The 22,513-nt window shown below is 31.7% G+C and overlaps 1 protein-coding gene across 3 annotated transcripts; it reads left to right on the top strand.

Annotated features, from left to right (window-relative positions):
• Nucleotides 1-82: 82 nt before the first annotated feature.
• Nucleotides 83-16,519, top strand: LOC115891742 (probable leucine--tRNA ligase, mitochondrial). Of its 3 annotated transcripts, none has more exons than XM_030912286.1 (14): nt 83-406; nt 470-593; nt 649-864; nt 924-1,243; nt 1,302-1,499; nt 2,001-2,224; nt 4,001-4,196; nt 4,248-4,392; nt 6,644-6,830; nt 6,897-7,070; nt 11,790-11,981; nt 12,035-12,267; nt 15,969-16,199; nt 16,261-16,519. In XM_030912286.1, exons 2-14 carry the CDS (start codon nt 507-509, stop codon nt 16,495-16,497), a joined length of 2,640 nt encoding a protein of 879 aa, XP_030768146.1. In that variant the 5' UTR covers nt 83-406; nt 470-506; the 3' UTR covers nt 16,498-16,519. The 3 variants fall into 3 exon arrangements, with proteins under 3 accessions (XP_030768146.1, XP_030768147.1, XP_030768148.1); XM_030912287.1 differs by having other exon boundaries at nt 123-340; nt 407-593; XM_030912288.1 differs by having other exon boundaries at nt 123-406; nt 483-593.
• The last annotated feature ends 5,994 nt before the right edge of the window (nt 16,520-22,513 follow it).

The following is a 22,513-nucleotide window of genomic DNA, read 5'->3' as shown; positions in this document are numbered from 1 at the left end:
AACAGTAAAATTTATTAAAATTAAAAAAAATCTACTACTGACCTGTTTCTGTTAATTACTGGTTGCATATGCCATTTAAGATAATCAAAAAAATTTAAAATGTCAAACTGTGATGTCAAAAATGATGCAAAAATGTTTTTAGTTTTTAGGTTATATTTTAAAGACCGATTTTAATTTCAGTAACATTTAAAGTTTAAATATCTATATCAGAGCCTATATCTAAATAAGGTATTTAGCAAAGGTAAAAGGTAATTTCTACAAGCCACACAAGAAATTTTAAAAGAACATTATTTTATTGGGACAAAGTCAAAAAGAACTTTTCGTAACAGTGTTCTTCAAAGTAGTTGCTTTAAATTAATTTCTTTATATAATCTGCTGTAATTACCGATTTTCCTTTTATAACTAGGTATGTATATATTTTCTATAGTTTAAAATTGAGGACTAGTAGTCTAGTAATACTTTATAATAGATTATTCTTCAAGAATTGTATCAGTAGTTATATTAAAATGAAAGTCTTATTACGAAGTCACTGTTTAGTAAACCAAAAGTATTGGTCAGTAAACAAGAGATATTTAAATACTCTAGGATTATGGGTAATGTATTCTAAATATATCTCATTGCATTGTTAGTTAATATATAATATTTAAGAATGAAGAACTTTCAACTGATATAAAGCATAAAATAGAAAATCACTGGCAATCTAAACTACATCAAGAGTCGTTCGTTGAGAATGACAAAAACAGGCAAAAGTATTATGTACTTTCAATGTTCCCCTATCCTTCAGGATTTCTACACATGGGTCATGTAAGAATCTACACAATTAGTGATGCAATAGCTAGATTTCAGCGTCTGAATCACAAGAATGTATGTATAGAATAGCATTTAATTAAGAAAAATATTATAAGTTATATTATTATTCTTAGGTTATACATCCTATAGGTTGGGATGCATTTGGTCTGCCTGCAGAGAATGCTGCTATAGATAGACAATTGTCGCCTGAAGACTGGACGCTGGATAACATTGCCTACATGAAAAATCAGTTAAAAAAACTAGGCTGTAGCTTTGAATGGGAAAGGGAATTGGCCACCTGTGATCCTGAATATTACAAGTGGACACAAGAACTATTTTTGAAATTGCACGAAGCTGGTTTGGCTTATCAGAAAGAAGCACTAGTTAATTGGGACCCTGTCGATCAGACAGTTTTGGCTGATGAACAAGTAGATGAAAATGGAAATTCCTGGAGGTATTATTAGATAAAAAATAGTAAATTGTGATGAAGAACTATTGCTTAACTGTTTCAGGTCAGGCGCAAAAGTAGAAAAGAAACTTTTAAAGCAATGGTTCATTAGAACTACTCAGTTTGCTAAAGAATTGTATGAAGGATTGAATGATTCTATATTACATGATTGGAGAGATATAATCAAATTACAAAAGCACTGGATAGGAGAGTGCAATGGAGTGAATTTTTACTTTAAAATAAAGAGATCTTCAGATGTCAGGTAGTCAAAATATTTGAAAAATCAAATTGAAAGATTCAAATTTTTATTCAGAATTGAATTTAATCCATACCAAGTTTTATGTTTAAGATTATAACTTATATTTTTTTCAGAATATACAGGTAACAATAGAATAGCTGTATATTCTGCAGAATAATGCATATATTAAAAATATTTTTCCGAGTATTTTTCTTATTGTATTAAATTTTCTATCAAATAAAGTAAAAAAATACCGAGGGTGCCATTTAAATATCAAAAGTTATAGTTATTTCCTCTAACCAGGAAGTGACCAAAAACAATTGAATATGTCAATCAATCCTATTTTATGTCATATACTAACATACCAAATCTCATTTTTTTATCTGAAAAAATAAAAAAGTTATAGGGAATGAGCCACTTTTATATTAAAGTACCTATTTTAAAATCTTTACAAAATTTGAAAAAAAAACAGTTTTCTTATTTATATACTGCATGTTTTCTATAAGATTGTTTATTTATTTATAGAGAAAACGATTTTGTAACTGTTTGGACTGCCAGACCAGACTTAATAGAACAAGTTAAATTTATAGCAGTTACAAGGAATCATTTGTTAGCTTTAAAAGAGGATAAAAATATAAGTGGAACACAGAAATTATCAGTAGAACTTGTTAACCCTTTTACATCAGAAGTTCTTCCAGTATTTGTTACAGATGAACTCGAATTTGAGCCTTTAAGTGACTGCTATGCAGGTATGAGGTATTATTTTTTATTTATAAATATACCGTAAAATGGGGTGAATAGAAACAGTTTCGTAGGCTATTAGCGATATACCGGTTGATAAAAATGTGGTATTATTTTCCCGAATATTTTAAAACATGGGTCTTTGTTTGTTCTTTGCGTATACATATAATTTGATTTTTGAAAAATATGCATATAAATATTAAATAAAAATAACATTTGTGTTTCTATTCACCTGCTATTGGGGAGAATAGAAACACACATTGATGTTTAGGTTTTTATCTATTCTACTTCCAACAAGGTGATTAGAAACAGTAGATTATTACATATTTAAGTAGGTTTAACAATAAATAACAATACATATAATATGACAACTTACATGTACCAGCTTATGTATTACTTTAAAAATAAATATTTTATTTATAAAGTTTTCGCGCCATACAAAATAGGTGATAAATCGATCTCACATTTATTGATCAGCTGATTGACAGAAACAGTGCTGCCACAGATAAAAATATAGTTTTTACATTTTATTGTGTATTACCAATGATAGAAAAATTAGATATGTCGACTCTTTTTACTTTGAATATTTTTAATCGTGATTTGATTTTTTTCAGAAATTTTGTTTCTATTCACCACTATGTTTCTATTCACCCCATTTTACGGTACTTCTTTGTAATAATAATCTTTATTATTTTCATTATTGATTAAATGACAAAACGAAAAAAGGCAATAAACCATTGAGTGTATAAAAAATGCTATATTTTATATTTTAACATATTAAAAAAACGTATGGTGACTGATCAGCTATAATTCAAGTCAGCAATATTAAAATCAAGGTTAAAGAATATTTGTTTTTATTTAAAAAAAAAACTGTTTTTTATGGTTTAAAACAGTTTTTATTGTTTTAAACACTATTTTAAGTCCACAAACGGGATTATGTTTAAAACTTGTTTAAAACACTTGGTTTATGCAGGGTAAGTCTTAAATAAGTGCAATAAAAGAAACATTTTCTTTTTACCGTTTTTCAAATAAGTTATTATAACTGGGTTATTAAAAATAACCCAGTTATTTTACTTTGAAAATTTAAAAAATATATTTTTTCTCATATTTTAAGAACCATTGGATTTTTTTTGTTTTTTGTTCTTTGAAAAACATCATAGATGTGTTTCTAGGGTCAAACTATATAAAAAAAATAAGTTTAAAACCACCTTTAAAATGTTTGAACTTATTTAAGACTCACCCTGTATATAAAAGCTATGTTTTAAACTACATAGTGTAGGTGGAATTGAAAATTAAGAAGTAGGGAGTAACAATAAGGCAATATAAGGAAAAACTTATTTCTATTTTTAGAGCATTTAATGGTAGGTACTCCTAGTTGTAGCACAGAATAATAGATTTAAGTGGTTAAGTACCATATTTCTTATTAGTTATGTTATCAGAATTATGTACTTTTTTCTATTATAATGAGTGGAACGAGTTTTTTCTGGACAATATTAATTTGAAGTGATTACTTTGTTTTTTCGTTCCTTTTGTATTTTGTTTTTTATTAAATGCCTACAAACCAAACATTTTAAAAACTGAGTTTTAAATATATTTTAAACAGTTTTAAAGAAATATTTAAAACACTTGTTTTGAAACAAAATGTTCAAGACGTAATAACCCTAATTTTAAAATATTAAACAAGCGACCAATCCAAACTCTTCTCTGTCTCGCTAATTTTAGTGATATAATCCTTTCTTCTTTTTAGTCAATAGTAAGTGGTAACCATATTTCGTTATTTTTAGGTATTCCGATTTCATCAGAAGAAGCTCTAAGATTTGCTGAAAAACATGACATTCAATTTAGCCCTTCAAGTGATACCAATGATTTTAGTGACATAAGTTTTAAACAAAAAGAAGTATGTGAGAAAGCTAAAAAAATTAATGTCGGTGGTTACTGGTCAAGTGCAAAACTAAAAGACTGGTTGATTTCCAGGCAAAGGTAGTATAATTTGAAACAGACGTAGCAGCAAGTTTAAAAGAAGTGTTTAAGATTTTGGGGTACGCCTATACCGATTGTACACTGTGGTAAATGCGGTTCTGTACCAGTAAAAAGAGAAGATCTTCCAGTAAAATTGCCCAAATTGTCACGGTTATCTAACAAAGGAAAATCGCCTTTGAAAGAAGAATCTGATTGGGTATTTAGTATTAATATATCTATTCTTCAAATCTATTAATTCAATTAACTAATCTTTTAATTGAATTTATTATACCAAATTAATCTTTGAAAACTTAACATACAGGGTAACGAAAACTGGTTGTTATACATCTGGTTGATTTATATTTCAGATTATTCACTTCAATTTTTACCACAAAATATGCAGGCAATGGTAGCGCACATTTTAAAAAAATACTTCACTTTTTTTACTTTTATAGATAATACAGCCGCACTTAAATACAGAATTGTCATTTATAAAAAAAAACAAGTGTTTAAATGGCTTTAACCCATAATTACTTGTTTTAAAAATTTGTTTAAAACACTGTTTTTAATAAAAAATGAGAAGACCCCTTTCTTTCATCTATTTAATAAAAAAATACAAAAGGGATATAAATAAAGTAATGACCTTAAGAGCTCGAACACACTGACAGCCAGGTCGCACTGGCCAGGCCGCTGCTACCTCTAAAGCCAATCAAATGATACAACGCACACTAACGACCTGGCCGTCGGCTGGTCGTTGCGACCATGTTCCGACCAGTAGACTGCACTAAAATTTTATTTTCTGCCGCTTGTTGCCAGTTTTCTTCCAAATAAATAATTTTTCAGATAAAATACCTCAAATTCAACCCAAAATATTTTATTTTCTATAAGATACAGTGTTTTAGTGTAGTTTTTACACACGTGCAGAAAATTCAAAGAAATAGTATACAGACTGGATCAAAGGGAAACTTAAATCTAGTCCCTTTTTATTAAGGGTCGATTCTAGTAAAAATCCAAAATATTTTTATATGACATACTCTATTTATGGTTGGTATGATACCTGTTATTATACCTTCGAGTTTCGATCTTAAAAAATAAAAAAATCATATTTAAAGTTTTTCTACAAACCACTTGTTTTTTTTATTAAATTAGTTTTTTAGTTGTATTGTAGTCATGTACAAGGGGGACAACTGTATTTTAAATATTATATTTAATTTAACGTTTTTCAAACAGGGCCCATTAGACTATGTTTTTACTAGGTACATTATTTTTCAAAAAAATTAAGAGTAAAAATAACTTAAACATTCATAAAAATAGAAGTATTTACTGTTGTAAATTCTTAGTAACAATAAAAAAGAGGAATTTATATTGTAAACATTGAAATAACTGGAAGCTAAACTTTCTACTTGTTTATATTTAGAGCCAGTGTCTGACGACCTTTTTTACGATGGCCCTAATATGTTTACTTCTAAAGTCGATAAGGGCCATCAGTAAAAGAAACAGAATATCTCCCTTTTTGTCGGTCGCGCGTACACAATGTTTTTTGTTCGGCCTATTTGTTCTGCTTGTTCGTGCGCGCTCGGTTCGTTCGGGCTAAAATGCTCAAGTCTGGACGCACCTTTAGGAACAATACTGTTTTTGTCCTTTATTGATATAATGCTGAAAATCTCACGAGTTACATGTCTCACTCACACATATTAAATTACATAGACGTAGGATGTAGAATATTCTGTTATGAAACGACTGATGGAATAGCAGGCATCGCGGATTTAAAAAACATGGAAATAACGACTTTATCGTGTAGTCGAGGTTGGAAAATGTACTTACTCCATTTACCACACCAGTATTTGTTAACGAAAAATCCAAGAATATTTCAAATGCATTATTTAATATTAGAACATTTAATAAGCTCATGAATAGCAACTTCGCTTTTTAGTTAAGTCGGATATTTTAACATTTCTGAAACTTAATTCTTTCTGAAACAATATTTTCTAATTGGTAAAACGTAAAAAATCGTGAAATCTGACAACTCTGTTTAAACCTGGTCGTTTATCTGGCGCCAGCTATGTACGCAATACATCCGGCCAACCGACGGCCATGTCGTTGCGACCTGGTCGTCAGTGAGTTCGAGCTCTAACCTAATGTCTAAAAAATTCGTTTGACTTATACATAATTGAAAATTAGGAAAAAGTATTTAACTATGATATGATAACATACCTAATAAAAAACATAATTCCAACTTTGGAGTTAAATTGTGTTAAAACAATAAAAATGTTTTAAATAATATAAAACATGTTTTTTTTCAACCTTGGTAAAAATATGTTTCAATCAGTCTGAAAAAGTTGGAGTGAGAAAATCTCAAATATTAAGGGCCACCTGTTATGGAGAAACCTTTTTTCAACACCAGTTCACTCTGTATAATAATAAAAAAATATTTCAACATGAAGCTGACATACAAGTTGTCTTTTTAGTTAAATACTGTATGTCCTAAATGTGGCGGGAAGGCACAAAGAGAAACAGACACCATGGATACATTTGTAGACAGTTCATGGTATTTTCTTAGATATCTAGATCCAAAATATCAAGATGACATGTTTAGCAAAGAGAAGGCGTTTCAAATGACACCTGTAGATCTTTACATTGGTGGCAAAGAACATGGTATTTATACAGATTATTAAAATTCTATGACTGGCTTGAAATGTATTATTATTAAGTAATTTTTAGCTGTTTTACATTTGTATTATGCCAGATTTGTCAGCCATTTTTTGCATTCTTTGGGATTGTTGCCAGAAAGGGAACCATTTAAAAGATTGTTGGTACACGGTATGGTTATGGGAAGAAGTTTCAGGTTAAAAGGAACTGGCCAATATGTACCTGAAAGTAAAGTAGAAAAAATAGGTAATTTTTGTTTATTTATTTAGTACAGGGTGAGTCAACGATAGAGTAAAGTCCATTATCTCATTTGTTTCGAGGTTTACAAAAAAATATTAAATATAAAAGTTATAGGGATGGTTAAGATACAAATTTGAAAATTATTATACAGTATACAGGGTGCTTCAAAAAAGTGTGGCGAATATAACATATGTTTTTTTAAATGCAACACCCTATTTTTTATTTTATTTTTAGATTCTGCGTAAAATTCCATTACTTTTTTATATATAATGTTATATACCTAAAATTAATAGTTTTTGTTATATTTAAATTTGTTTAAACAAATGTTAGATTGCAGTGGGTTAAAAAATTGTCAATGATGGCATTGATTCTGAAGTTGGACAACTAAAATTTGGTAGGAGAATTTTATAGAGATATAGAAAAAGACCTATGTAAAGATATTTTAGTTAGATGTTACAGGGTGTTCAAAATATATTTAGGAATTTCAACTAATTAAAATTAAGGAATTTCAATTTTTTTAAAAGGTACAGGGTGTACCTTTTAAATATATATATATATATATATATATATATATATATATATATATATATATATATATATATATATATATATATATATATATATATATATATATATATATATATATAATATATTATCATTTTTTCTGATAGATTTTACCAAACTCTTCAACTTTTGTTAAGAATGTCATATACCTATTTTTATTAGTTTGTGATGAATTCCTATTTTTTCTATTTTTACCCATATTTTTAATACAATTGCGCTATAACATCATAGTTGCCATGACAAAAAGTAATAATTATGACAATTTCATGTCTGTTAAGCAAGTTAAGAACAAAATTTGAATTTTAGTTTAATTTGTTGTAATAAGTATAAATGGTAGAGATAACAGATTTTCTTGAAATGAATTAGTCAATGTGAATGATATACACGGACAAGCTTAGAAAACCACATTTTTGGTTCAGTACTATTTATTATATAGTACTTTGCTAACTACTATAAGGATAGATGTATATTATCTAGAAAACATCTTCAGTGTGTAATGGGACGGTTTCGTGGCAGTAGTAATATTGGCTTTACCAAATGAATTATAAATCAGAATTACTGCGAGAAAAAAACTATACTGTATGTCGAAGAAAATTCATATATCAGTAGTCTTTAGCAATTAGGTAATCTAATATTACCCTAATCTGTGGCTATTCGCCCCGACAAAAAATCCCAAGTGTCATCTTTCATAATATAGAAAAACACCAAGATATTCACTACTGCGATTTAGTTTATTTGAGTAAAGTTAATTAATTTTAACTAATACCAGCAATTGTAACTAATTATGAAGCTACTTGTTAAAGGTAAGTAATAAATAGTTTTGTCATGGCAACTATGATTTTATAGGGTAATTGTATTAAAAATATGGGTAAAAATAGAAAAAATGGGAATAAATTGCAAACTATTAAAAATAGGGATATGACATACTTAATAAAAGTTGAAGAGTTTTGTCAAATCTATCAGAAAAAATGATAATATATAGGGTGTCCCATTTAAAAAATTTGAGATTTTTTAATTTTAAGTAGTTGAAATTCATAAATATATTTTGAACACCCTGTATTATTTAACTAAAATATCTTTACACATATCTTTTTTTTCATCTCTATAAAACTCTCCTACCAAATTTTGGTACTCCAACTTCAGAAACAATGGCACCACTGACAATTTTTTACCACACTGCAATTTAACATTTGTTTAAATAAATTGAAATATTACAAAAACTGATAATTTTAGGTATATAATATTATATATAAAAAAGTTATGGAATTTTACGCAGAATCTAAAAATAAAATAAAAAATAGGGTGTTGCATTTAAAAAAACATGTTATAGCCGCCACACTTTTTTGAAGCACCTTGTATACTCTATAATAATTTTAAAATGTGTATCTTAACCATCCCTATAACTTTTATATTAAACATTTTTTTGTAAACCTTGAAACAAATGAGATAATGGACTTTATTCTATCGTTAACTCACCCTGTACAATAATAGTCAAAAAGTTTATGATCAACAACGCTTCGTATAACATCAAATAAACTCATTTTACATGAGTATAGGATTTTTCAAAACAAAAATAAAAAACTTAATGTTATTTTTTGTCTTAAAAAATAATTGGAAGTAATAAATTTTCATAGGCTTGTTTATTTACAATTTTTTTTACCTCTTAGTTTCTTCATGGTACAGATTTGAAATTTTATTTTTTAATTTGAAATTGTAGGTTTTATAAAGAAAATAAAATTAACCGTTAATACATCTAAAGGTGCGTCCATATTGCACGCGATCAGGCCGAACGAAAAAAATGGGAAACAGTCGGAACGAGATGTTCGCGACGCTCGCGGTGCTTCACGTGCTTGCGATCACATAAAATGCCTGTTACGACTGTTCGGTTCGGCTGTGTCGCGGTACATCAAAGAGACGCTTCGGAGCCATGCGAGCATACTTTACGACGCCGGCGGTTCGAAGCGCTCAAGCTCTTTGCGTTGTTGGTTTAGATTTTAGTTTGGTTTAATTCCTAATATTCGGTATTTACTGCAGTATGATGATACTACCATGATTTTTCTTTTTTTTTTTCAAAATTAAAAATAGTTGTGTTTTGTTCTTGGATTAGTAATATTAAATATAATAATAATAGCTCCCGTATATAGCGTTTAACGCCTAGGGAGTAGCAAGGTACAGCTTGCCATACTAGGGCCGTTCGGTATACAAGGAAGGTAATGTGGCTAGCACTACGCTTCAACCGCCTATTATTACCTCAGGATTGTGAATCCCAAGTACTCATTTAAGGCTGAGTCGACCTAGGTACCCAAACTATTTTTATTTTAATAAAAATAATCGGCTGATGCAATGCCGGGTAATATTAAATATACCTTTAATAAAATATAACTTTATATTGCCTCTTTATCTTAATCTGATCTTTGAGAACTTTATTTATATTTTGGCATACGCCTGGTACTATTTTTGAAATGTTTTGCTTGGAAACTTTGAATAAATAACCCAAGCTGGTATGTGAGTCTCCAGTTGCAAGGAATCTTAATGTTATGGCCAATCTTTCTTTAACTCTTTCTTTAACCTGAATTCATTTCCTAAAAGTTGTATTTTTTCTTTCTACAGCGGACATGCGATAAAAAATATTAAAAAACATTCTGTCTGTTTGTAAATCGTGTAGAAGTTTACTTTCACTGTGCTGGGATCTACTTTTGAAATTATTAGACATCCAACACCGTCTTTTTTCTCTTTGTCTCCTTCGTTTTGCAATAATGATCGCACTAGCAGCCGCTATTAAAAATTCTTCGGTATGATACATGATCCATGTCCAAACAGCACGAACGCAAGCACTACATTACAATGTGGACTACGTTGCTTGTGAGCCGAAAGATCTTGAGAAGCACGACAAACAGGAAGCGCAAGCAACGCTAGCACAATCAGAATCAAGAGCGCGAGCAGGATCACGAGCAATGTGGACGCGCCTTTATATGTTAAGATGATTTGTTTGTTAGAATAATTAATAATTTTATTGATTTTATGGAAAGCACTGTTCATTAAAATGTTGTATTCTCTGTTATAGGGCTTGTTTCTCTCTACAATTTCCTGTCTCACTATGTACCGTTTGTGTCCCAGGAAGAGTTCATATTTTCACAGATGTCGATTTTCGAAAGAAATCGGTACATTTATTTTATTTCGTATATTTTTCATTTTATTGATTTTATGGAAAGCACTGTTCATTAAAAGGTTGTATCCTATGTTATAGGGCTTGTTTCTCTCTACAATTTCCTGTCTCACAATGTACCGTTTGTGTCCAGGAAGAGTTCATATTTTCATAGATGTCGATTTTCGAAAGTAATCGGTACATTTATTTTATTTCGTATATTTTTCATTTTATTGATTTTATGGAAAGCACTGTTCATTAAAATGTTGTATCCTATGTTATAGGGCTTGTTTCTCTCTTCAATTTCCTGTCTCACAATGTACCGTTTGTGTCCAGGAAGGGTTCATATTTTCATAGATGTCGATTTTCGAAAGAAATCGGTACATTTATTTTATTTCGTATATTTTTCATTTTATTGATTTTTTGGAAAGCACTGTTCGTTAAAATGTTGTATCCTATGTTATAAGGCTTGTTTCTCTCTACAGTTTCCTGTCTCACAATGTACCGTTTGTGTCCAGGAAGGGTTCATATTTTCATAGATGTCGATTTTCGAAAGAAATCGGTACATTTATTTTATTTCGTATATTTTTCATTTTATTGATTTTTTGGAAAGCACTGTTCGTTAAAATATTGTATCCTATGTTATAGGGCTTGTTTCTCTCTACAGTTTCCTGTCTCACAATGTACCGTATATAGTTATTGTAATTTTATATTTATGGGTGTCTATGTTTTATCGTATTATTTTGTGTGTGATGTATATGTAATTTTAAGATCTCTTAGCTAGTGGTAGAATTTAAAAGCTTTGTATTGGAATCTTCTATTTTTTGAAAAAATAATAGTGTATTATTAGGCATGAATACTGATTGATTAACATATTTTTGCCAGTGGTTTAATAATTATTTTCCTTGGTTTGCGCATACTTTTTGGCGAATGTCATACGGCGTTATTTAGTGATAATGTTTACCATTTACAAAATTTTTTGTTCAAGAATTGCACAATAAAATTGCTCCTTTTAGATATGAAAAAACATAAAGCAATATGTAAGGATACTGGCGAACAGGTGATCGCAACCTGGGAAAAAATGAGCAAATCAAAACAAAACGGCGTAAACCCAGAAGACATGTTTAACGAATACGGAATAGATACCACGAGACTGCTTATTTTGGCCGATGTATCGCCAACATCTCATAGAAATTGGAATTCAAATAGTTAGTACTTTTTGCCCTAAAAATCATTGGAAAATATTAGAAAATTTTTGTAGCTTTCCCTGGTATATTAAATTGGCAAAGACGATTGTGGCTGACAATAAGAGATTTTCTTAAACACAGAAACAATTTGCCACCTATGATTCCTGAAAGTGAATTTAAGGCTCAAGACGATTACTTGTGGGATTCCAGGAATTATTATATCAAAGGATGCACGTTCAACTATGTTATATCACAACAGATCAGTATAGGAGTGTCCAAACAACAAGGTTTAACGAATAGCATCAGAGTAAGTACCTATATGTAATTTGAATTATTACCTAGATATGTTTCTTGCATATATTTTAATTGTTAATACCAATATTACTGATACAAATACCTGACTAATCTGTAATAGTAGTGTATAATCTATCCAGTCAAAGAATATGTGGCAGGTCTTTGCCATTTTAATTCAAAGGTTCAAAAACTTCAAATTGAAGTTTTTGAATCTGCTGGGGCGCTATTCTGTAAAATCGTCGGTATCGGTAAGTTACGACAGATCTCGATACGTATTCGTATATAGTAAAAATTTGTTAATTGTTGTTGTCATAGTTACCGATCGGTCCTATGGCAGATATCGCAAATTTGTACCGACGATCGGTAACTATGAAAACAACAATCAACACGACGCTCATTGGCGGTATGTACCGATAGCTGTCGGTAACTTACCGATACCGACGATTGTACAGAATTGCGCCCCTGCACTGAGTAGCGAGTTCCTCCCTAAATCTTTCCGGTGCTTCTGTATATGCCAGGTGTACCAGCCAAGGTAAGTCTTCTTCGAATTCCTGCAGATTCTCTCAGTACCTCTGCAGGCGTGTGTGCCATATCTTCTGTCCAGTGCAGCAACCAAAGTTTCGTACTTCTGCTGTTGGGCTGCAGGGATAGTTTGTGGCAATTCCAAGACAGAGCCACGCAGCGCGATGACTCCTCCTGGTCAGTGGCGGCTGCTTCAAACTGGCGGTGGTATATCGCCCAGGTCGTTTGTCCATCGTAGGTAGGAGCCTTAAGGTTCGCAGTTCCAGGAACGCCTGGTGTCCTTACGTGCACCTTTGTCTTTTGTAGGTCCATATTCAACTTTTCTATTTCCTGCTGAAGGCGCTCCTCCAGATCTACGACTTCTTTTTTCTTTCGACTTCCATTTTGTCCTTCTGGCCGACGTACTTCTAAATCTTCAAAAATTTTCTCAACTGTTTATGTCTAATTTCTTGATTTTCTAAAATTTTCTGAATACGGTCCTGTTCTTCTTGTCTTTCTCTATGACGTCGTTCCCCCCTGTTTTTCTCTTTTTTGACACGCTTCTAAACCCTCTAATTTTTTTTCTTGATTTTCGATAAGTATTTTCTGTAGGCGGTCTTGTTCCTCTTCTTTCTCTTTTCGCCGCCTTTCTTCTGCCTTTTCTCTTCTCATACTCTCCATAAAATCTCCTAAGAGCTTGCTTACTTCCTCCATTTTTTTTGCTTGTTCTGAAGTCGTCACTATAAAAATTCTCCAATCCGAATTTTTCGTAAAATTTAAAAATCCTTTTGATTCCTACTCCTGACACCAATTGTTAAGGATTCCGCGGGTCCACCAATTTAAACTCACATTTTATCGTAAGTACAAACCAAACTTAACAAATTTATTTTCTCACTATATACACACAATTTATACTGCTTACAACACACAATTAACAATTTAAAAATCCTTCGTCAAATTGTCGCGGTTCACAATTTAAAACTGACTGCTCTGCTGACTGTATTTCAAATCTAAACTAAACTGTTGAGAGCGGTTGTGCTCAGAGAGAACACTAATAACTAAAGTGAGAGAGGCCGATCAACGTTAATTTTTGAAGACTGTGTTAATGGCGCGGCCTTTGACGTCTAACCCGAACTTAGAGCGCATTATCGATATAGTAGGTTGCATTCATACCTATATACTGGCGACAAAAATTTAAAATTTGTGTATTTGAACCGAATCTTAATCTTTCAAGTTTATAATAAGAAATCTTCGTAGTTTTTTTAGATTATTTTGTTGACAACGAAAATTTATTATTAGACTTTAAAACCTATAAATAAAATACTGTGTAGGAACATAATAATTTATTTAACTTAGTTTGGTTTTTCTATTTTTGCAGAATTCATTTACCAGGTCTTTGGTGGGTTGTGGATTGTCATGCCTTTTCTTGAACTAAAAATAAATAAGTTCAATTTTTCATTACGGTTTAATTTTACATGCTTACCAGTTTAGGTAATCCGTTTCTGTACATGTCGTAGTGGAGCCCATACTCCTTACCATACTCCAACTCAAGGCTGCAATCTTCAATATCTTTTTTATCTAACTTGGTTGGGAGTAAACAGGGAAGCACGGTTGGGAGCTCGCACAAAGTATCAGTTGGTATCCCGTAGGTATTCAATGTTTTTGATAGTCTTTATTCTATAACAAGAACCTATCAGTTGAAAAAAATAATTTGTATTACTGGTAATTGGTAATAATACCAGGTATAATACCTAGTCGTTCCATAGGTATCAGAAAAGAATAAGAATGTGATGTTTTACTTTTACGATCGGATTTATCCCATAGGTTATGCTTACCTATGTAAATTAGCAATGTACGACTATTAGCACGAGAGCTAGCAACGTCGGAGAAACAAGTATTTTAAGATGTCTGGCTCTTTGATATATCTTTTACTATGCTCTCTAGAACAGAATGCGGCCCGTCTGGCTGCCGGTAAACATTGCGTTCCCTACTGCGCATTGAAAGAATATCCTATATTTTATTAGTCATTATTTTATTTTCGTTTGTATTCTGATAGTAAAGTATTAATTTTTTTTGAATCACCAGAATTATTTAATACTTTAGTATCAGAATATATATGAAAATAAAATAAAAAAGTCTTTGCTCTGACCCAGATTCGAACTCTGAATCGTCGATTCGTAGTCGGAAACTCTACGCACTGCGCTATGGAGACATGTTCGATTTATATTCAATACTAGAATTTATAGGACTAAATTAAAAAAAAATAGGATCTTCTTCCGATGCGCAGTAGTGAACGCAACGGATATCGGCAGCCAGACGGGCCGCATACTGTTCCAGAGAGCATAGTAAAAGATATATCAAAGAGCCAGACGTCTTAAAATACTTTCTCGAAAACGTTGCTAGCTCTTAGACTATATTATGTGCACTCACTATTACTATTAGGTATTTTAAAATAATTACCGAGATAAAACTTACCTTTAGAGGAAACGTTTTGTCTGGATCTCAACCACAAAACAAAAATTACAAAAATGCCGAATAATCTCAAATAATCAATAATGACAATAATCTTCTCTTCTCACAAGCTAAAAGAACAGGTACATTCAGTCAAAAACAATTTATTACTCTGATTATCAACAGATTTTAGTTATCTCCTTCTAGAGCTAAGAAATAGAAAAAGCTACTGACAATCTAATTAATCCTGTCAAATGTTTAACTTGCAAAGTTGAAAACTTCCTTTTTTGACCGCCTAAACGCTATGCGCGTCTGGGATGCGCGGAGACAAAATAAACTTGTCTACGAAATGCCCTATTCCACAAGCCCTCTCACTTTAGTTATTAGTGTCCTCTCTGGTTGTGCTTTTATACATATATCCTAGCGGCTGCTTCTCGAACGTTCGAAAATTATCTGTAACGTTCTTTTTGGTTCCAGTAATTTTCGGTGATTGGGAATTACAGAGCTCGCTTTTCTTCTACTTGGCTCGTTCCCCGACAGATGTCACCACACCCACCTTGATAATATAATATTTTCTCGCTATAATCAGGTGATATCCTTGATAGTGCTAATTATTGGTATCAAATTGCTGAATATTTATTCTGCATTTAGAGCATACTTTTATCACCTAATGAATAATTTTATCCCCACAATGATTCTTTTTTTTTATCATATTTAGTTTTAATTTTTTTTATTAACCAGTAATTACTCTTTCCAAATTAGAAAGCTCCACCTGCTGTCTTTGCCCACAGTCTTCAGTTTGAAAGAGCTTTGGCGACTCAGATAATTCTATTAGCTCCTATAGCACCCCATTTTGCTTCTGAACTTTGGGCAGGTTTTGTATTTGCTCCGAACAGGTTGAATAATTCGGGAGAAATATTTTGGGAAAAGACAGTTCTGGAACAGGATTGGCCCCAAATTGATAACAATTATGAATTGGAGTTGGTCTGTCTGGTGAGTTATTGATTAAATAGATATTATAAGCAATTATATATATTTTTTGGAAAAATTCCAGGTAAATGGTCATGAAAATTGTGTTGTAAAGTACCTACCTTCTGATTTGGACCAACTAAAAGAAGAGGAGGCAGTCAAGGTGGCTCTTAGTCAAGCTGAAATTCAGAATACGCTAAAAGCTAGGAACATGATAGATGTAGATTTTAAACTATATCCAGGCTGTGAATGTAGAATTAATATTAAAACCGATCAACCTCCTCCTAAGGAGGAAAAACAAATGTTAGAGTCGAGTAGTTAATAAAGGAGTTTAATAGAAGTTTCTTATTTTTTTATCCTTTGCAAAAACCAGGCATACCAGATGGTGCATCGTTTTTGGAAACATAGAAAATCGCATGCAAATTTTAAACTGTCAAATTATTGCCTCCTCTTTTAATTTTACAACTAATTTGTAAATAGGTTTTTGGTCTGCGTATGCTGAATACACATGCCAAATTTAATAAATAAATCCAGTACATTTCTGCGACATTTTTGTCTCATTTTTGTTTTGTTTCAAAATCCGGAGACTTTTCAATGTCCCGTCTCGAGTCGGTAAAGATCAAAGTGTCTGTTTTGTTCGTATGTTTTACGACAAGTTGTCGGCGCAGTGTGGATGGCGTGTGCTGCCAACAGTAGGAGACCAGTAAAATCACACATGGCTAATAAAACTCATTCGCAACAACTAAACTTTTGACTTTGTTGTACTTTTGTCCTTACGGTGTGGACAATTTGTCTCAAGTTTGTCTTGTCAGAATTTCCCATTTTTTGTCGCAAGTTTGTCTTGTTTTTGTCTCAAATCGTGTTTACTTTCGGTCGCCTTAGTCTGGACCCGGCATTATAACAAAATCTTTAGATTAGACTGCTAGTTCCACTGTGACTTTTTTAGATCTATTGTGGTCCTTTTCTGGTCCTTATACAGGTTACAATATCCAGTCCTATCTATTTTTAAAAAGTCTAGTAACTTGGAGACTGAACCCCCATAGAGCCTTTAACCATGGGCTATTATTGTCTAGTACAAAGAACCATACATTATCCAGGCTGTTGCACCGACATAAAATGCGTTGCGCGTTTTTATGGGTGTGTTTAAATTAAGGACCTACACACGGAATCTGTGATAATATACTTTTATTACAATAAATAAATATAACTGTAATTAATACACTTTTTAAAGCAAACAAAGAAAGTAAAAGTTTAAAACGAGGTAAATCGTTATCGTGTAGGACTAGGACACGTCTTGGGAAGTTGGTAAATGAGGAAACTCATCGATGTGTTCGAAAGGAATCGCTTATATCTTCTGCGGCATCGCTTCAAGTCGATGAGGAAGGAACAAAGTTTCCTGTCGAACTTTTCCAACGACGAATTTCGAACTTGATATTTGAAATTGTTCCAGTTAGCTCGCCAAATGATAATTTAATTTCTGTCGAAACTGTAATTAAATTTGCGTTTGAAACTCGGCTTTTGTTGTTACAGTCAACTGGAGCGTCTTGTCTAAATTTGTTTAGCAACTTAGAAAATACATTTTTTATCTGTTTAATTATAGTGAACTAACTATGAGACTATACAGGGTGCCATTGAAATGGTGTAAAAAATCAGGGGGTGATAGTACTCCTAAAAATAGTAAAAAAAAGTTCCTATAAGTATAGGGCGAAAAATGCATGTTAAGGGAGTTAGGGGCACTGAAAGGGTGAATTTAAAAAACGGTTGTTTTAAAATTGCAGGCTTAAAAAACGAGATAAAATTTCGAAAAAAAATTCTCTACCATAAATTTTGACCCTAAATTAAATGGTGGTACTGAAAAATTATTTGGAAAAGCGGAAAGGGTAGTTTTTGCAAGGGTAGGGGGTTGTTTCGTGAATAACTTTTTTGAGGTTATTTTTTTTGCAACGTGGGTTCATTTTTTGAAAACTACATACTTTTTCCTACAAAAAAGGTACTCTTGTTGCACATCGCCCAGAGCGATGGTTTTCGAGAAAATTGAAGGCAAAGAGTTTGCTCTTATGGGTTGCTAACTGGTTAATCAACTAATGAAAGTTATGGTGGTTCAAAAGTAACCAAGTAGTTATCAAATAATTAATTGAAAAGTCAAAATTTCATGATTTTTAAAACATCTTATTACTTATGCTGATTTTTTTTACACCATTTCAATGACACCCTGTATATACAGGGTGGCGCACCTCATTCGCCTCGGTTGACTATAAGAAAACGGAAAAATGTAGAAACAAAATATTTTATGGGTATATGTGGGAAAGCAATGAGCATATTTTAAAATTATTTTGAAATGTACAGGGTATGTCAGAAATAAGATTTAGACCAAAGTTATATTTTTTCTTATGGAACACCCGGTATTTCATTTCATTTTTGGATTTTTGGACATAAAATAAGGGTTTAATATGTTTAAAAGCTTTGGTTTTTGAGATATTTAAAGATATTTAAATATGCATGCTATAATAAAAAAGTTTGTCAACACCTTGTAAATTACTTTTCAGAATTAATTCTCGTGCTGACTTTCAAGCCAGAGAAATAAACTTTACTAATTTGATTGCTTCCTTAAATGTATATAGTGGTATCAAAAATTACTGGTCTATTTTAAATATTTATTTTACATAAAAACTTCTTTATTTCAAATACAACATTATGTATTAAAGTAGATTTAAATGCTATTTCAAACTATATTAGGGTTTCCTATACCTATCTGGCTCAGATTTTGAATAAAAAACGTTTTGTTCCATAAGATAGATGGCTGATTGCTTTATAAAGCATTTAAACATATTAAACCCTTATAATAAATGCCTTATTTTATGCCCAAGAATCCAAAAATGAAATAAAATACGGGGTGTGTTCCATAAGAAAAAATATAACTTTGATATGGATCTTAGTTCTGACACACCCTGTACATTTCAAAATAATTTTAAATTATGCACATTGCCTCTCTACATATACCCATAGAAATTTGGTTCTACATCTTTCAGTTTTCGTTTGATCAACCGAGGCGAATGAGGTGCGCCACCCTGTATATTATATATGTATATGCATTGGGTACAAGTGGAACCAATTAAATTATTTTCAATTGTTCTCTTAACCTAATTAAAGAAAAATAAAATAACAGGTATAGGTATCTAAAAAAAGAAAAATATCAAGCTTTTCGTGGAACAAGAAATAAGTATTTGGTGAAAATAAATTTGACATACCTATATGTAATTGCAAGCTACGTCGGGTGTTATCTTAAAATAGAATTCTAGTAAAACTGAACAGAAATGAAATGAGAAAAAGACTAATTTAGTTAAGTCAGTCTGGAACGCAAAGAAAACATCTGTTAAGGTGTAAGAAAAACTAAGAACTACGAGTTATCTTCACACACGAGGTGAGGGCACGCTATTTAATTATTTTCTGATGAAATTAAGTTTCTTTTTTCAATAAGAGACTTAATTTCATAGTAGAAGAAAAAGAAAGAGATAGAAACACATTTTGTTTATTATAGTAATATGTAAGATATATAACATTTTTATAAGAAAAAAGAAAATTAAATTATACAAATGAATTTATAATTTTCTATATTTCAATGATTATTTTTGGTCTTTTATTACGTGTATAATTCTATACAGTGTGTCAATTTTAAAACTTCCCACTTTTAATATCTTTCTTGCAGTTAAAAATATGAAAAATCGGAAAACACGTCAATTTTATTTGTAAGAGGGACACTTTAAGTTAATATTTTTAGCCTTTTTCTTTTAACCTCCTAGGAAGGGGAGATGTCACCCTTACAATCTTAAATGGGAATGGGGGTCAAGTGGGACATCGTTTTAAAGGGCGTTTAATTATCTTTTCAGAGGTATACTACTTTGTTGCTTTTTGTCGAGTGATTTCCGAATAATCACGTTTTAAAGTTGCAAAAACAATTAAACATGCCTGCAATGAGATTTTGGTTTTCAGTCTAGCGTTTACACAAAAAGTATTGCAATGGATCTCCTTATAGTACAAAACATTAGAAGATCAAATTACAGCACTTACGCCCTATCTTATAAGTTGATCAGAATGTCCATTTTCCTGTTAACAATAATAAAGTGTGTTTTCAAACTCCTCCCTAACATTTCGGAAAACTTCACCGGGAATTGACCGGCATTCTGCTGTAATTCGCCAAATTTTTTAGGATCATCAATATCAGTAGGTTGTGTTCTATAAACAATGGATTTAAGATGTCCCCAAAGAAAGAAATCTAAGGGTGTTAAATCCGGTGATCTTGGAAGCCATTCAATTGGTCCCCTTCTGCCAATTCATGTACCCGGAAATCTCTCGTTTAACAACTGTCGGATCGGAAGAAAATAATGAGGTGGAGCCACCGTCCTGCTGGAATGTTAACAAATCCTCCTGTATAACTGATTAGAGGTTGCCACTCATTCAAATTTAAGAAAAGGAACGTTAATGTTTATGATGTTTTCTGTTTATTAGTATTTCGACCCCCCTAGAAAAATATAATTGCTACGTTCATGTTTCCACCTAATCTTCCAATTATTTTTATTATTATTTTTTTTATTATTATTTTTTATTTTTTTATTATTTTTATTATTATTTGTAATACTAGGAGAATCATTGCAATATTTTTTATAAACACTAGCCTGAAAACCATAATCTCAATGCAGGCATGTTTAATTGTCTCTGCCAGTTTGAAACGCGATTATTCGGAAACCTCTGGACAAAAAGCAACAAAGTAGGATACCATTGAAAAGAGAATTAAACGTCCTTTAAAACGATGTGCCACTTGACCCCCATTCCCATTTAAAATTGTAAGGGTGACATCTACCCCTCGTAGGGGGTTAAAAGAAAAAGGGTAAAAATATTAATTTAAAGCGTCCCCCTTACAAATAAAATTGACGTGTCTTTCCGATTTTTCATATCTTTAACTGCAAGAAAGATATTAAAGGTGGGGAAGTTTTAAAATTGACACACTGTATATACATTGTCAAGATCGACGGCAAAGTTGAGAACACGTAACAACATACTTCAAAAATTATGTTGCACAACTTGGGGCTCATCAGCATCCACCCTAAGATCCTCTGCGCTGGGTTTGGTGTATCCCTTAGCAGAATACTGTGCTCCAGTGTGGCTCAATAGCAAACACACCCGTATGGTCGATACTCAATTAAACCAAACTATGCGCACTATATCAGAGACAATTCGACCAACACCTACAATATGGCTGCCTACTCTTAGCAACATAGCTCCTCCCAATTTGCGCCGAGAACATGCTTTGGTCAGAGAGTTTAATAAAATAATGAATAACCCTCAGCTGCAGGTCCATGATGACGTACCATCCAGGGAAATCGACTACGACCAAGACACCCTCCATTGAAGACTGCACATGAGCTGCACCAAAATAATTTTGATATAAATGAGCGATGGAGAGAGAAATGGGAAATTAAGGCAGCTCCAATGTACCATAGTCTACCGTACGTTATTAATGAACCTACAGGATTCGACCTTCCCCGTCGAACATGGACAACTCTTAACCGCATCAGAACTAACTGTGGAAGATGTGCCGACTCTCTAAATAGGTGGGGAAAAGTCCCTTCAGCCGCATGCGACTGTGGAGCTGACAGGCAGACTGTCAAACATATAGTGCAAGACTGCCCAATAAGAGCATATTATATGGGCAACTCAGAGGATTTCCTTATGGCTACTCAGGAGTCAATTGATTATATACAACGATTGGATATCTGTTTATAAGACGAATTAGCCTTTTTTTTGTTGTGTGTGTTTTTTTTTCTTTGTTGATGCAGTTTTTTTATATACATTTTTTTTGTTGTTTATACCATTCTGTGTCCTATAACTTAAAATACTGTGATGTAAGCCATACGCTAAATAAATAAATAAATATATACATTTTGCTTGGCATTGTGCCATATTACATACACTATACAGCCATCTAGATTTAATCAAATAATAAAGATCTAGTGAGACTAAATCATACAAACGAAAATACCTAGAAAAATCTTTATCTGTGAGGTAGCCCTCCCAGTATTTTGAAAACATGGATTCTCCACTGAATATCATAATATTATACTGTGTGTTCCATTTAAAATAAAAGAGTAACTTGCTTTTAAATGCGACCAGTGTTCAATACTAATTTTGTCTCACTCTGTATAACTTTTCGGGTCTAGTTTTAATTTGGTTAAATTTACAATGGTTATTTTAACTACATATTAGGCTATACAGACTAAATTCCAATTTAAGTAGCTTTTAAAATTGAAATTTAAAATTTATTTATTCATTTTTAGAAAATG

Source organism: Sitophilus oryzae, unplaced genomic scaffold (assembly GCF_002938485.1).
Source record: "Sitophilus oryzae breed Bouriz unplaced genomic scaffold, Soryzae_2.0 scaffold_1193_pilon_pilon, whole genome shotgun sequence".
Classification (NCBI taxonomy): Eukaryota; Metazoa; Arthropoda; class Insecta; order Coleoptera; family Curculionidae; genus Sitophilus; species Sitophilus oryzae.
This window is presented reverse-complemented; position numbering and strand designations above follow the sequence as displayed.